Genomic DNA, 16,226 nt, shown 5'->3' with positions numbered 1-16,226 from the left:
CTACCAAGAGCTAGTAGTTTCAATTAAAGCACTTAATTTTTTTTTGCAATTAGCTCATTTGTATCTTATATTACAGATAGACTCCACCAACGGAGAGAATCCAAGCATCAAGAAATCCCTCTTTCCTCTTTTTAATTCAAAGAATCATTTAAAGCATAGTTCTTCTTTGAAAAAGCTTCCTCTAGTCACTCCACCCATGGTATCCGTTTTTATGTATAGTAGCCCTGAAAACTGCTCCAGTAAACTTGTTTTACTGATGACAACAGCATGTCTTATTTTCATGGGGTCATATTCTCTTTGTGCTAGTTAAGTACCTGAGCCAGTTCCATAAATTCACTGGGATATATGGATATATAATACATATATATATTGTGTATATATTCTGGGTTTTCTGCATCAGTTAAAGATGTTGACGCATAAGCCTACTAAACAAACTAGTAAGTCTGGTTTGGATGGACTGATTGGCCAATTATTGGCAGATGGCATTCTTGAAGTCCTTTAATTCCTGTAAAGAATCTGACTAACATTTACAGTCAACAAATGTCTTTGTACTTGGCTCACTGCATGGACTTTGTTACCATTTGGTTGGCAGTTTGTCTCTTTGAAACCAAGTTCGAATTGACCAAATTAATTGAGCTAGCAGGCTCCATGAAAAAAGCAGCTTGTGCTAGTTAATAATTTGCTCTTTCCTTACCTGCCTCTAGCTTTTGCTAGTTATTAGGTGTGAAGCCATGGCTTTTGCTTGGCATTTGGCACAACTCCCCTTTGTCCACTAAAGTAATTGAATAAACCAATTGCATTCCTTCACTTGGAATTCATAGCATAAATTTCCAGCAGTTTCTAAGTGTACAATGCCAGACCCAGATTTACTGGGCAGTGGTTTGAGACTATGATTCAAACCATACCTTCCCACTTCTCTCTCCTTGAAAGTCCCGTAGACTTCTTTGGCAGCATCAAATAGAGTTTGCATCATATTCCCAGCATGAAATTGTGTTTTTGTTTTTGTTTTATTGAACTGGTTCATAACCTAACTACAATATGGAATGAGGATACAACAGCAGTTCCTGGTCCAGCCTACTTTAACTGCTCTCTTTTACAGCTACTGAAACTAACAGCATGGGAATGCTTTAGGGGTTAAGGTTTTAACCAAGCTGCATGACATCTGCCAATTTTTCCTAACACAGGGAAAATTCTTAAGAAGGCAGCAGAGTTTAACTAGCACCACTTGCATCATGAACATTTGGAGAGTTTTGGTTTACCTACTGGGTCTTTTGGGGTTCCCCCACCCCCTCTCTCTCTCTCTCTTGAATTTTGGTTTAGTTCAGTTTACTTTTCAGTTTGGGTCTCCTCTTGGGTGTGGTTATATATCTTAATTAGGGTTATTGGTGTGCTTTTTGAATCCTTCTCCATCTTTCCCTCTAGGTGCCCAACACTGATGGTCCCGATCTATTGACCTTGCAGAAAGCCATTCACTCTTCTAGCACTGCAAGCAGCAGACCAAAGGAGTGGAGACCTGAGAAGCTCTCTGATCTACAGACCCAGGTAAGTACAGCCAACATCATTCCCAGATTTTCAGGCTACAGTGTGTCCTGGGATGGGAGGGCAAGGAAGAAAAAAATAGCTTCCCCCAAATAGGGCCTAATGAATAGCTGTGATCCATTTTACAAGTCACAATGAATCCTGCATCAGTGATCCCTTTCCCACTTGGAAGAAAGCGAGCCTCTACTATCCTTCACCTCGCTGTGGAGGGCAAGGGAACAATGTGGGAAGATGAAGAAGAAATAGTCCTCACCCACAAGTAGGGCTACAGCTCAGGTACGCTGTGGAATATTGGTGAGAATGAACCGAGATCATGAGACGATTAAGGTTACCTTAAAGATGGTAGAATACAAATGGGCCCTTGAAAGCCAGATAGTAGAAACTTTTCTGAAAGAATATTTTTAACTTCTGAAATCCAAACTGTTTTTTTAAATAAAGACAAGCAAACGCTTTTATTAGGAACTGCATATTATACAATAACATGGGGTTATATTTACCTGCCTTAATGGAGAGCTTTAGTAATTTTTTTCAAGGACCCGAAGTATCTGTTTTAAACAGCTACTTTAATTGGAAATGTTTCAGTATTACATTTCTTTAATACTCTATAATAAATATTGTGACATAATCTACCATGTTTATTTGAAACAAAGTTTTATGAATAAGAAGCAGTGGCTCTACTTTTTATAGTTTTTTTTGTTTTATTCTTTTTCTTTTTTTTTCTTAAAAAAGCATTTTATCAGTTAGTCCAGTTTGGCCTGCAGTTTGCTGTGTAACCCAAACTGGCCTCCTAGCTTTATGTCCCACATGCTAGGATTATAGATCTGACTTGTTTCACTATAATTTGATATGTGGAGCTATAAACAGGACTTCCCCAAAATTGCCATTCTCTTTGCCTGGCCATTTATATTTTGTACATATATAGCATAATCTACTCTGATGGTAAAGGGGGCATAGAGAACCAGATATCCTAAATTTTTGTATGCTTATTCAAAGTAGGAATTCAGAGCTCTGGGGAGCCTGATGCACACCTTAATCTTTCTTTCAGAGCCAACCGCTAAAATCCCTTCGCAAGTTGTTGCATCTCTCTTCATCGACCAATCACCCGGCCTCTTCAGATCCTCGTTTCCAGCCCTTAACAGCTCAACAAACCAAAAATTCCTTCTCAGAAATTCGGATTCATTCCCTGAGTCAGGCCTCAGGTGGGAGCAGCAACATCCGGCAAGAGCCTACACCAAAGGGCAGACCAGCCCTTCAGCTTCCAGGTCAGATGGATCCTGGTTGGCACGTGTCCTCTGTGAGCAGGAGTGCCACAGAGGGGCCTTCCTATTCCGAACAGCTGGGTGCCAAGAGTGGGCCAAACGGGCACCCTTATAACAGAACAAATCGCTCACGAATGCCAAATCTGAATGATTTAAAAGAGACAGCCTTGTAATTTATGCTGGGATGGAGGGTGTGTTTTGAGGGGGGAAGACAAGCCAGTTGGGAGGGGAGGGTTCAGGGTGGGTTGGGAAATGGGTTGGGCCAGGGTAGTAAGCCAGTATTTTCAGCTTTATGAAGGTGTGTGCAATATTGTGTGTGAGGGGGGCCATCTGGCTCCTCAAAGCCACAAATGCTAGTCAGGGATCTTAGAGCCACGGGAGTTCCTTAGGGATCACTACTCCCCACAGGTCTTGTGTGAGAATGGATAGAGTGTGCCATTGAGGTAGAAGAAATTCTTGCCAGTTTCTCCCCGTTACATTCCAGCTTTAGTGCAATCTCTGTTGAACTTGGGGAAGTCGGGGTATGTCCTGGCTGTGAGGGATAGATAAATTCATGTTGACCGATGCCCTTACCACATATTTTTTTCTGACTAGACTAAATGTGGGGTTTATCGTAATCTAGGAGTATCCCTTTGAAGGGTTAGCAGATGAACTGTATGTCTTAAATTGTTTTCTAAGCTTCCATATTTGATAGGATTTGTAACATTTATTTATAATTAATATTGTACTGTTATAATCATACCTTTTATGTTATAATGTAAAGTTATTTTGAGCTGTTTGGAACATTGTGAAGCAGTGGGACAGCTACGGTAGTTTCTATAAAAACTAAACAGTAACATTTATATATTGCATCAGGAGTATTTTATTCTCTATATAAATATATATGGTAAATAACTGTCTGTTTTATAAATATATTCATTTAAAGAAAGTATCGTTATGACACTATCTGCCATATTTTTATACATTTGTGATATGAAGTGAGTATTATACTTACAATAAAGGGAGTTGAATTGTGGCTACATGTACTGTAACAGTTATGAACTTTACTCACCTTTTTGGCCCCAGCAGTAGCCTCTAGACATGATCCTTGGTAGCAGACAAATGCAGCCTCTCTTTCTAGGCCCACAGGAGAAGAAGGTTGGATAAGCCAGAAAGGATCCCAGCAGGCCTCACTTCTGTCCTCAGACACTTGGCTCTCTCGCTTGTGTCCAGGGACATTAACTTGCACATGAGAGAAGACAGACAGAAGTGGTGCTTATGGGTCCTTACAGAGAATGTGCTCTTCTACTTAGCATTAGTGTTAGAGTGTAGACCAAAGATTTGCCAGTTGAACATTCCTTCTTGTGAGGTTGTAAGAGGCACCTGTCTGCGGAGCTTGCAAACCAGCTTTATGCTCCTGAATGCTGTCCGCCCTCCTCGGAGCCTCTTGCCTCCAGGTGGGATATGAGCTACATCTATGGCATTTCTTCTTCTAAATGCTTTGTTGTTGTTGTTGTTGTTGTTGTTGTTGTTGTTGCTCTTCTAATATATTTAAAAGGCTCCTGAAGCAATTCCAGATGTAGAGAAAATTGTTACATCCTTTTTTCCTTCCTGAGACTGTCCATTTGTAACAAGGTCATCATGTACACTTGTATATAAATACATTCCGTCCATCAGAACAGGACTTATCCTTCCCTCGTATGATCACTTTCAACTCCCGAATTAGTATCAAGTATCATCAAGGCCTCTGGTCAGCAAGCCAGACCCCTGTCTCTGGACCATCTTTGACAAAACATAAAAGACAAAAAACAAACAAAAAAAACCCACCTCAACACCATCATCTATCAATAGTCATAGAGTTTTGAAAGTAGTCTCTTAGCAATAAGACTTTTAGAGATCACTCCCATCCCTCAGAGAGGTAACTTTTCAGTATTTACTACTTGTTCCAGAATTCTGAGAGTGTCAGTCCTCAAATAAAGTCAGCTGTCACTGAAATATGTTGAGTTACTGTTAACCCTTCCCTAAGATTTTGAGAATCATAGCACTGATGATTATGAAGATTATAAAGGTCTTAGATTCTTTGAAGCTTAAATTGTGTGCATATTGCATATTTATATAAATACTATAATGATGTGTATTGATTATATATAGAGGTCATTTTAAGGTGCTTTTTATTTAATTTTACTAAGTATAATAGGCACTAAAATGAAACTCAACTGGGTACTATCATGGAAACAATTTGATTCATTTTGCATGCTCTTGAGTTCTTTTCCTATCTCGTTTCTGTTACCAGTTCAGTACTGTCTGGGTAGCTCTGAATTCTGGCTTTTCCCAGGCAAGTCTTCAATTATCCAAGTGAGGTAGACCCTCAGCAGTTTTTGCCTGGATATAGTGACACTAAAAGGGTATATATTTAACTCTTCTTTTTCATACTAGATCATATTAGATCTGTACTTTGTATCCCCTTGCCCCCTGCCCCCTGCAAACCAGAAACTACATTTTGTTTCCTCTGGAAAGACTTTTCACTGTGCTGTGTGCTTAGGAACTGCGAGGTCCCATTGCCATGCTGTGGCATTCGTGGCTGTCATCATCAAGGGGCTGGTTTCCCATGTTGTCATCTTTGCTAACACCGGGATCTCAGATGTTTGCAGAACATTTATACTCATGATGGTTCTTTAAAGAAGGGCTAGAATAATTGCCTTCTACCTAGAGCAAACTAATCCTAACTGATGAAGTCAATACTTACTTTTCCTACATTCCCAGATTTGAGCCAGAAAATAGCCACAATGTTTTCAACTAGTGTTTCTGAGCTAGCTCTTTTATCCTCTTCTTAGCTCTTGTCTGTTCTGACTTTTCCTTGATCCTCAATAAGCTGTAAGTGAATCTACAATCCCATTCATTCTCTTCCTGCTCACAGTTGGGGGTAGTAACATTTCCTCTCAGATCTAATGAGCCCTCTCTTAGCTTTTAACTGTCATTTCCCCCTCTGGTTGGTCATTCATTGGCCTCAAAAATTTGTCATCCATGGCAGGAAAGAGTTGAATGAAAGTCTCAAAACCTCCACATTTTCTTTAGGAGGGGAAATTGATGACATGCATGTTCTATTATCTGCCCTGACACCCTAAAGGACACAAAGGTTGAATTGAAGGCTTATGAAGTACTTTGTGTTAGAAAGTTATTCCTGATATACTTTTGAAAAGAACCTTGGTTTCACTGTTTTCTCTACTTTCACTTCTGTATCATCCTCTTTTTCTTCTCTAAAGTTCTAAGTAAACTTTAACTGATTTTTGTTCAGTCTTGACTGAAGTGTAGGACTCTCTCTAGAGGCCAAGAACAAAAGAGAGTGCCCCAATGCCAAAAGGCTCAAGTGAGCTGTCTCTACAGCAGCACTTCTCAGCCAAGGGGCAGTTTTGTCCCCCAGGGCACATTTGACAATGTCTGGAGACATTTCATTGTCATGGGCTGCTACCAGCATCTAGTGGGTAGAGGCCAGGGATGTTGCTAGGCATCCTCCAGAATGTTCCAACCCATAACTAGTGCCAAGGTTAAGAAGTACTGCCCAAGATCGTTCCAGGCCAACAACCACTCTGCAGGATTTGCCTCTGGCCATGGACTTTCCAAGCTACATAACTGCATGAGTGCATTCCTCAACATCATATTCTTTTTAAGACTCCTCTACCACTGTTCTCAAATCCTTGCAACCCATTGTTCATTTCCATTCTCTTGGACCTGCTAAAAGGTGCATACTTTGGGAGGAAACCAGAGTTACTTTATATCTGTTTGAGAACTTAAATTCTAGGTTAGCATCCTTAGAAAAATCTTTCTTAGCCACGAGGCTTATATTTAGAAGCAAGCAACAGCCTGGCAGATTGGCATGATTTTTACCAACTGCTCAAAGGCATCATGGCTTTCAGCTGTGTCTACCGAAAGAAAATGTCTTCATTTTTTAATCAAGTCATTTAATAGCTCTTTACAAATATTAGCATATGGCAGACTGATTAGAAGCAAAACTCTTTATTGGTGGTTGTGATGTGGCTATTCTAGAAGTATTGTGCTGTATGCTTTGGTTAAATCTGTTTTAAAACATGCTTAAAGATTCACCATATGCAGTTGTATACTTTAATTCTAAGCAGACCTATGCTGGTCAGTCTCTAGTCATGCTGTGTATTATAAAAGTATGTTGTGGTTGTAGAGTTAGCCAGTTTAGCATGTTGCTAATCAGAGAACTAGTGGACTCCACTAGGAAATGCTATCCCATTTTCCCTTCCCAGTACCTCTTAGTTGATATCATAGTATCCTCACTTAAACTAGTCTTTAGAGTAAATAAGGAAAAAAGCCATTTATTTTCTTCTAGCCATGTATTGAGAATATCTCATTATGTGTATAATTTTTTCAAAGGCCAGAGGGTTACTTTTCCAGTATGTAGAAGGCTTTGTCCATTCTGTTCACTTAGGTCTCAGTGGTCTCAGAACTTTTGGCAAGGACAATAAGTAGTTTATTGGAATTCACTGCTGGAGTTCAGCTAGGACTCAGCAAAACTCACATCTCTTGTGCTCAGAACCTATGTTCTGGATGCCATTGCCTTTTCATTTAGAAGTTCATTGCCTACCGCGTTAGAGTTGGCTATCGAACTCCGCTGTGTGGGTATGAAGATCCACAGATGCCTACTTCTGTGACCTGAGACTATGGTGTGTTTCACTAATGCAAGTCAGAAAGCAGTTCGATACTTCCTTGCCTCCTTTAGTTCATCCCTAATAAAAGTTCATTGAAACTTATTTATGGCTTAAGAAATAACAGTTCTGCTTTCTTTAAAAAGAGACTCAAGAAAAAGACAGTTCAATTGTCACTAATTCCCAGGACCAGCCTCTTGGGAGAAAGTTCCTACCAAGTTGTAAAAGGCCAGACTACCAGAAAATAAAAAACAAACAAACAAAAAAATCCAGACTTACAAATGGTTGTGGTTTTCTCTTTTGCTTCTTTACCAGCTGGAATCTAGACTATCTTGAGGTCTGGTTAAACTGATAAAAAAAAATTCAATCTTAGAAACCATGAATGAGGAGCCATGCAGGAAAATGAAGCCCCTTATCTGTTTGTATACACCTGAAGGGAAAAGCCAAGTGGCTAGGGAACTCTGGCCCTATTGCCTATGTAATTTTTTTTAATTCAATTTACTAGACAAGATGGTAGACTTTGTGAAAACCACTTACTTACACCAATCATTGCTGCCCACAGTTCTTTGTTAATTCATCAGCATTTGGCCTGGTCCCTACTCCACCTTTTTCTTCTCTGGGCATGACCCACCTTTCTTTCTATTTACTGTAGGCTGTTAAATATGATCCTGACCTGCCTTGTATTTTCATTCAACTGTTTACTCCCACATTTAAGGGAGGGCTGTCTCTTGTTTTGCCAGAAAAAAATAAAATAAAATAACTGTCGTAGTCTGTACACTGAATTTGTAGGGCCTGCAGCAGAACTGTAGAGGTGAAACTGGTTTCACTTCTAACGCTCTTCATTTCTCATGAGGGTAGGCTCTCTCTGCCCGCTTTGATCCTCGATCCAATTGGTCTTCCTTGGGAATCTGAAATCAGTCTCAGTGTTGTATAAAGATTAGAAGTTGCCTTGTTTGCTGCTCTTCCCAGGCAGAGTATCAGGGAGAAAGAGGCCTTATGTATCCCTACGTGTCCCCTCCTGTTTGGCAGACCTGCTGAGAATCCCTCAAGACATCCTTTGGGAGGGGGGGATTTCCCTTCCCAGAAGGCTGGTGGGATTCATTTCTGGCATAGACAAGCTTGTCCTAACGCTGTGCTTCAGGTCTATTCAGAAGAAACCCAGGAATCGAAAAGGTAGATGCCTTGACTTTTGTCCCTGTTGGGGGATTAAAGTGTTTATTGCCAGAATCATCCAACGCTCTAGTTAAACTCAGTAGAGTTTCAGGAGAAAGACAACAATGCTTTTCCTCATGGAGAATGTGTATATTCTCCATTGGCTTCCGTTTTCCAAAATTGGAAAGTAAAGCTTGCAGAAAATCTGTTCCCTAGGGAGGATCCTTGGGTTATAGTCACCAGTCCCTCGCCCCTCTCTTTGTTTACTCTTTGGTCAGTGATGGAGTTGGGCTGGGGGAGAAGCAGGCAAATGTGGGGAGAGAAAGAAGTAAATTCTCACTGTACAGTTGCATTGATGAACAGAGACAATTAAGCCAAACAAAATAGTTACCCCAGAGTTCGATCTCCAAGAATTGCTTTGTGCCATTCAGAATTCAGGTAGTTATTCTGTATATACTTAGATAAGTATTAGAGCTTTTTCAATCTTTACTAAGTTTGAAGAGGGTATTCTGGGAAGGCACAGGACAGGGTGACACTGAGACCCCTGTTCATTCTTAAAAAACACAAATAGGGATAAGCCAGAGGGATATGCCAGCTGATGTTTGGTAGATGAAGAAATCAGTGGACATTCTTAATTGCACAGACTTTATAATCCATTATATAAAGTGTAATCCATACTTTTTACTGTGGCAAGGGTGTGATGTGGTTGTTAATCTTTTTAATTTTTGAATCCAAACTGAATTTAAAGTGTTGAATACTTAAAACTCCTCACAAGCTAATTATGAACCATTTGTAAAGTGTTTCTATAACTCTTTGTATCCTGTGTTGGTACATCTTATCAAGTTTTTTCTGGCATGTATTCCATTCTAAACTTCTGTAAAATTTCTATTGTTGCTGTACATATTCTACAAATATCTACTCCGTGGTAACCTTCATTAACAGCATGAAATGGTTAATTTTTACTGAGCACAATGTATTTTTGAATGGATCTTCCCACATGTCTTTAATAAAATGCAGATTTTGCACTGACTGATGTGACTGCCAGGCTTTCCCAATCTTGAGCACTGTGGTCCTTCTTGCCTTTGAATAGCAAGCAGCTCCATTTTAGTTCTTTCTTTGTAAACAAGAACGCGTTCGGATTCAAATGAGGGGCAATGGACCTTTGAAGTTGTAATCAATTTAGAGGAAAGAAATTAATGTAAAGCAAAGCGAATCCTGTTACTTAATGGTTTTTTTCCTATTTATAAAGTTCTTTTCCCCTCCTGGCATTGTGAAAACTTTGGTTTCTTTCACATTTGAGTGTTGTCATTTATATAGTTTGTTTGGTGCTCACTTGGATATCTGAGGATAAACAGAGATTCTAACCTGGCATGCTTAATGCCACAAAGAAAGAAAAATGGTCAGCTCTTGAAGATTGCCTCTTGTTGTAGAGCAGGGGTTGGCAAACTCAGGTCGAATAGTAAATGGACTGTCTGTGCCATAAGTGTTCTGTGGCCCCAGAGAACTCTATGCATATAGCACAGAAATAGCTAGATAATATGCACAGGCATAATTGACTGATGCCTGATTTAGGCCGAATGTACATACTATCCTGAACCAAAGGGGATGCTACTGGACTATTACGAGCAAAAAAGGATGCTACTAGACACAAGCAAAATACAGGCACAATGGTTACACCTCATCACTTTATAGTCCAGATGGAGGTATGACTGTGTACTGCTCAGCATGGGGACAAAAACTTCAAATTTGTGGTACTTTATCTGTCAGTCCAATATTATATATCGTTCTGTAAATGAGGGTAAGAGATGAAACTCATCCTATGTGTCTGTCTCTGTCTGAATATAGACATGTTTGTGCCACAGCAAGTGTGTGGAGATCAGAGGACCCTGTTTCTTAAGAAATGAAAGCTGAGTCAAGTGTATTTTGTTTGTCTATTTGTTTGTTTTGTTTGTTTGTTTCAGGAAAGAGTTGCTATATCTATCCTCCAACTCGCAGTTAGCTAAGAATAATCTGGAGCTCCTGATCATCCTGCCTCCACCTCCCATCTTTATAGACATGAGCCACCATGTCCAGTATAACAGTCTTTTCTAAAAGCTCATACCAGTTCATGTGCCATCTTCCATCACATCTTTCATCTGGGAGTGACTGGTTTAAAGATGAAACAGTTCAATGACACAACTTATTGGCCATCCAGGCATGCTGGCGAAGTGGTTAGATAGCCTTAGTGGATGTATATCACTTAACTCTGACATGACTTGAGGCAAACTACTTAGCTTCCCTGTGCCTCAGTTTCTTTTCCTTTAAATGTAGGCGTGTTGTGAGCATCTAATGAGATGCTACCAACCATGTAACAGAATTTTGGTAAATATCAGCCAATATAACATTATGCTTTGTGTTTGTGTCTCAGTTGATAGTTCTGAGAAACTGGGAAGGGAGACTGAAAAGATGGCTTACTCATTAAGAACACTTGCTGCTCCTCCAGAGACCCTGAGTTTAGCTCCCCGGACCCACATTGGGTAGCTCACAACTACCTGAAACTCTATATCTAGAAATCCAGATGTCTTCTTCTGGTTTCCACAGTACACAAACACACACAGACACACACACACTCACACACACATACACACACACACATACACATCAGGCTTAAAGAAACTGGGAAGAAATTTCACAGACTATTGAAAGCCCGCTCTAGAGAGCTCTAAGGTTAGTACATTAAGTAGGTACATGTATTTTATCCAATCTTCCTATCAACTCTGTTGTCAAAAAAGGGTCCAACTTTTTGTGGCCTGTTCTTAGAATCCCAGGGGAAGCAGCAGCCCTTATAAGCTGTTCTTCAGTTGTTCTCTACCACTACAGCTCACATGGTCAAAGAAGTGTACATCTGTCAGCATTCATTCAAATGCTTACTTATGAGATGCAGTCTTCTTGGCTCTGAGACTGGATTCATAGCAGTTTCTCTACTTTGAAATACCTTCGCTTTGCCCATATAACCTTCCACGTCGAGTACCAGGATCACTTCCAATTTTTTTCTTAATAGCATTATTTAATGCTTCATGGTTAATTAAAGGTATGCAAAATGTTGTGTTTTGCCAGGCGTGGTGGTGCACACCTTTAATCCTAGCACTCAGGAGGCAGAGCCAGGCAGATAGATCCCTGTGAGTTTGAGGCCAGCCTGGTCTACAAAGCAAGTCCAGGACTGCCAAGGCTAACACAGAGAAATCCTGTCTCAAAAAACAAACAAAAAATGTTGTGTTTTACCACAATGTTTTGTTTTGTTTTGATCTGCAGGCTGCAGAGTGTACTTAGTGATAGAGTATTTGCCTAGCATGTACGAAACCCTGAGTTAAGGCCTCAAAAACATTAAAAAAATCCTTCATGTATAACTCAAAGTCTAGTACTAAAAAAACAAAACATGCTAAGATAGGAGTGAGTTTGCTCCATTATAAATTTTTATTGAATTATTCACCCCTAAAAGAAATGATATTGCAACCTTTTTTTAATAGCAAGATTCTGTTAGGTTTCCAATTTTTTTTTAATGCTAGTTTTCTTTTATATATCTCCTGCCACAAATTTAGTGAAATAAGTAATGTGTGTACTATTGAAAACAAATTACCTACAGATAAATGTTTTGCAGATCTTAGTGTCTCATTGTTTATTAAATTCTGAAACTGTAAGTACTTTCCATTGTGAAAGCTCTGGCTGGCTTCTTTATAGCTATACTTATTTAGAAATTTAAGGAACCCAGAATAGCCAGTACAATCTTGAAAAAGACCAGAATTGGAAGACTTTCATGTCCTATTTTCACAACTCCCTAAAATGTTACAGTAATGAAGACTATGAGGTAATATAATTATGAAGCCTAAAGTTAAACCCACATATTCTGGGCTAGTTGGCTTTGACAAGAGTACAAACACCATTCAATATGGGGAAGAATTTCAACAGAAGGTACCGAGAAAACTGCATATTAACATGCAAAGAATAAAATTAGACTTTTGCCTTATAACCATTCACAAAGCAGGAGGTAAAACTTTAAAAGTTTTTTTTTTTTAATCTCAAAACTTTTATAAGAAAACACAAGAGTACATATTCTTGACTTTGGATTTGATAGTAGTTTCTCAGATAATACGCCAGAAGAAGAAACAGGAAAGTTGGACTTTGTTAAAATTTGGAATTTTTGTGCTTCAAAGAACTTCACCAAGAGAGTGTTTAAAAAGAAAGAAGGCCAAGTTTGGCGACACATATCCATAGTCCCAGAACTTGGGAGGCAGAGTCAGAAGGATCTCTGCAAGTTCCAGGCCAGCCAGGGCTACATCATGAGATCCTATATCAAAACTAAACCAAGACAATTACAACAACAACAACGAAGAACAGGATGGAAGAAATATTTGCAATAAGAGAATTGTATGTAGAATATACAAAGAACTCTTAATGAATTAGTGAATTAAAATTTTTAAATGGGCAAAAGGTCTGAATAGATGTTTCTCCAAAATTATGTAAATGGTCCCTGGAAAAGATGTTCAATGGCATTAGTTATTGGGGAAATGCAAAATTAAATATCATAGAATGCTACTTCAGACATACTCTAGGATGGCTCTAATGGAAGACAAGAAGCATTGCTGAAGATGTAGAGAGATTAAAACCTTCATACCTTGCTATTGGAAACAGAAAACAGTATAGCCACCTGGGAAAGTAGTTCTTCATAAGGATAAGCATAGAGTCACCAAGTGACCCAATGATTCTAAGTCTGTGCTCAAGATAAAACATGTCCAAGCAAAAACTTAACAGATAAATATTCATGTAGCAGCATTAGTCATACTAGATCCAAAGTGGAAACCACCCAAATGGATGGATAAATAATAATAGAATACCTTACACAGAATGATAATAACCAAAAAAGGAAGAAGTACGTCTCCAACACATGGGCATCAAAAACATGATGATAAGTACAGGAAACCAGTCACAAACTACTGTATATCAGGATTCCACCTATGAGGGAAAATGCCCAGGACAAGAAAAAAGTCTACATGCAAATAGGAAATGGGTTTCAAGTAACCTAGGGCTAGGGTAAATGATGGCTAATGGGTGGAGGATTGTCTCTGAGGTGATGAGAGTAGTCCAAAGTTACTTGTGGTAACAATTGCACAAGTCTGAATATATTGTCATTGAATTATACACCTCAAATTAATAAGGACTGTTTATGTGAAGTTAATAAAATTATTACAAAACAAATTTATGATAAGATTTTTTATTTGATGACTCTTTATCCATGCCTTGTACCATTTTGTTATTTTTTTCCCTGATCAGTACTCTTCAGTTATTGCCATTTTCTCTAACTTACTCAGTGTGGTGAGAAAAGTTAACCCAGCTTCCTAAATAAGGTTCTGCTTTCAGTAATTTTGTCCAAAATAGATTTGTACATATGTTCTAATAACAGGAATGTTATTGGGCAAACACACACACACACACACACACACACACACACACACACACACGGAACCAAAACACTGAGGCTTTTGAAAAGTTGTTCCATTCATTAAGAATGAATGTGACATCCAAGGCCATTCTTACTAATTAATTTACGCCTCACTGTGTAGCCTTGGCTGGCCTGGAGCTTGCTCTGCATACCGGACCTTGAACTCACAGAGATCCATCTGTTTGTGTCTCCCAAGTGGTAGGGTTAAAGATGTAAAGCACCAAGCCTGGCCATCCAAGGTCATTTTAGTGTGCGTCTATGTAAGCCTCCTTAATATCTGGAACTGGAAAGTATCTCAGAGAACACTGCTGCTAGCCAAGGATACACTGTGTTGTGAGGTCAGAACCTTATCTTTGGAGGGTCTGCATTCTCTAGCTTCTCAGCTTCTCTCCATACGCCTCCTGTACCCTCACCCCAGTTAGCAGCCTCTCCCAAAGAAGGACCTCAAACCCAGCCTGAGCTACAGATGGCAAATGAGAGGGAGACCAGTAGTCATTCGGGCTCCCTACTAAATGAGCTACTCCAGGCAGAGGGTGATGGACCAATCCCATCCCTACCTAAAGAGGATTAAAATGGCAGCATGGCTATACAAACATGTTTGGGTGGACAAGGCAGAGGTTGGTGGGGAGAAGCCTACCAGAGAAGCTATAGGTTATTTTTTTTCCTGCTCATATGTTTGATTTAAAAAAAATAGAAAGAAAGAAAAAGAGAATGAACATGACTGCTCCTACATATGGTGGAAGAGAAAGTTTATTATAGATAAGTGAGAGAGTATCACCAGAGGCAGGGACATCTTGGAGAACCTACAGTGGACATGACAGACCAAGCTGTGCCATGTGAGAGAGCAGGGACACCAGGTGCAATAGCCAAAGGTATGAAGAGATTGGGCAACTAAAATGGTTAGATTTATAGGGAAGAGCAGCCCAGCCCCCTGGGCTGGAGAGTTTAGGGGAGGGTGTGGGGTATGCCAGCCAGGAGGACCTGGTAGGGGTTGAGGGATATAGAGAGAACCTGGAGGACAGTTCCTCTTTGATATGTTAAAATAAGCACCTCAGCCATTTATCCCAGGGTTTGAAACCTAAGTGTGTGTGTGTGTGTGTGTGTGTGTGTGTGTGTGTGTGTGTGTGTGTGTGTGTGTGTACAGAAGTCAGTATCTATCTGGTGGCTTCCTCAACCACTCTTCACTTTATTTTTGAGACAGGGTCCCTCAGTGAACCTGCAGCTCACTGAGTGGGCAAGACTGCTGTCCAGCGAGCTCTAGGAACCCTCCTGTCTTTCTGCCTGCCTCCTAGTCCTGGGATTTCCAAGTGTGTTGTCCCTCCATGCCTGGCTTGTTTTTTTGTTTGTTGGTTGGTTGGTTTGTTTTTGTTTTTTTTCTTTAGACAGGCTCTCACTGTGTAGCCTTGGCTGCTTGGAACTGCTATATAGACTAGGCTGGCCTTGGATTCAAGAGCTCTGCCTGCCTTTGCTATCCAAGTAACTAAGATTAAAGACATGCTCACTCCACCATACCTGTTCATGCCTAACTGTTTACATGGAGTCTAGAAGTCCTCATGCTTATACAGCAAGCACTTTACTGACTGAACCATGCCCACCCAGTCCTCTATGACAGGAGTCCTGACCCCTTTCCCACAAAGCATGGTGTCCTCCCAGTAGCCACAGATATGTCTTGTCTCAGCTGTTTTCTAAGTGTAGTCAATTTTTAGAAAACTGTAGCCATCGGTAAAGGCGGCGTGAAATATTCTAGTCCTTCGGGCTTCCTCTATGTAAGGGAAACCTCCCTGCCCACACACACATGTAAGCCTGCCCTTTGCACTCATCTCCTGGAAACCAGAGATGGACAGCTGCTGAATGGGCTGTAGAGTGGAGTTTATGAAAAGGAGCTCCAGCCAGCCCAAAATCCCTCAGTCCTGTGGTGAAAAGTCCAGACCCTTTCAAGGCAAAAACAGTCCCAGGAGAGGGAAGCTTTGCCTAGTTGGCTGGCTGGCTGGTTGCTGTTTACAGGCTCCCCTCTGCTTGACTCATGTCTGCGTGCTTGCTTCCAGTCCTCTCTAGTCAGTACGTCATGAGAGTGTTAAGGGCAAAACCTTCAGCATTCGTGTGTTGCTTTGCAAAACGGTACTCCTCTTCTCAATGTGGTAACAGCCACAC

The 16,226-nt window shown here is 40.2% G+C and overlaps 1 protein-coding gene across 6 annotated transcripts in view; it reads left to right on the top strand.

Moving 5' to 3' along the window:
• The window catches only part of CDKL5 (cyclin dependent kinase like 5), a 180,944-nt gene extending 171,080 nt beyond the window's left edge, over nt 1–9,864 (top strand). For 5 of the 6 annotated variants that reach the window (XM_084790453.1, XM_084790456.1, XM_084790454.1 and 2 more), the window contains 3 exons: nt 77–199; nt 1,423–1,542; nt 2,585–9,864. In XM_084790453.1, the coding sequence (XP_084646579.1) occupies nt 77–199; nt 1,423–1,542; nt 2,585–2,971 (630 nt within the window). In that variant the 3' untranslated portion in view covers nt 2,972–9,864. The remainder of the gene's footprint in view (nt 1–76; nt 200–1,422; nt 1,543–2,584) is intronic. The other variant, XM_084790458.1, reaches the window with a different exon arrangement.
• The last annotated feature ends 6,362 nt before the right edge of the window (nt 9,865–16,226 follow it).

Source organism: Acomys minous, assembly GCF_964271855.1.
Source record: "Acomys minous genome assembly, chromosome: 7".
NCBI classification, from domain to species: Eukaryota; Metazoa; Chordata; class Mammalia; order Rodentia; family Muridae; genus Acomys; species Acomys minous.
The sequence above is the reverse complement of the archived record's forward strand: the minus strand, read 5'-3'. Positions and strand labels throughout refer to the sequence as shown.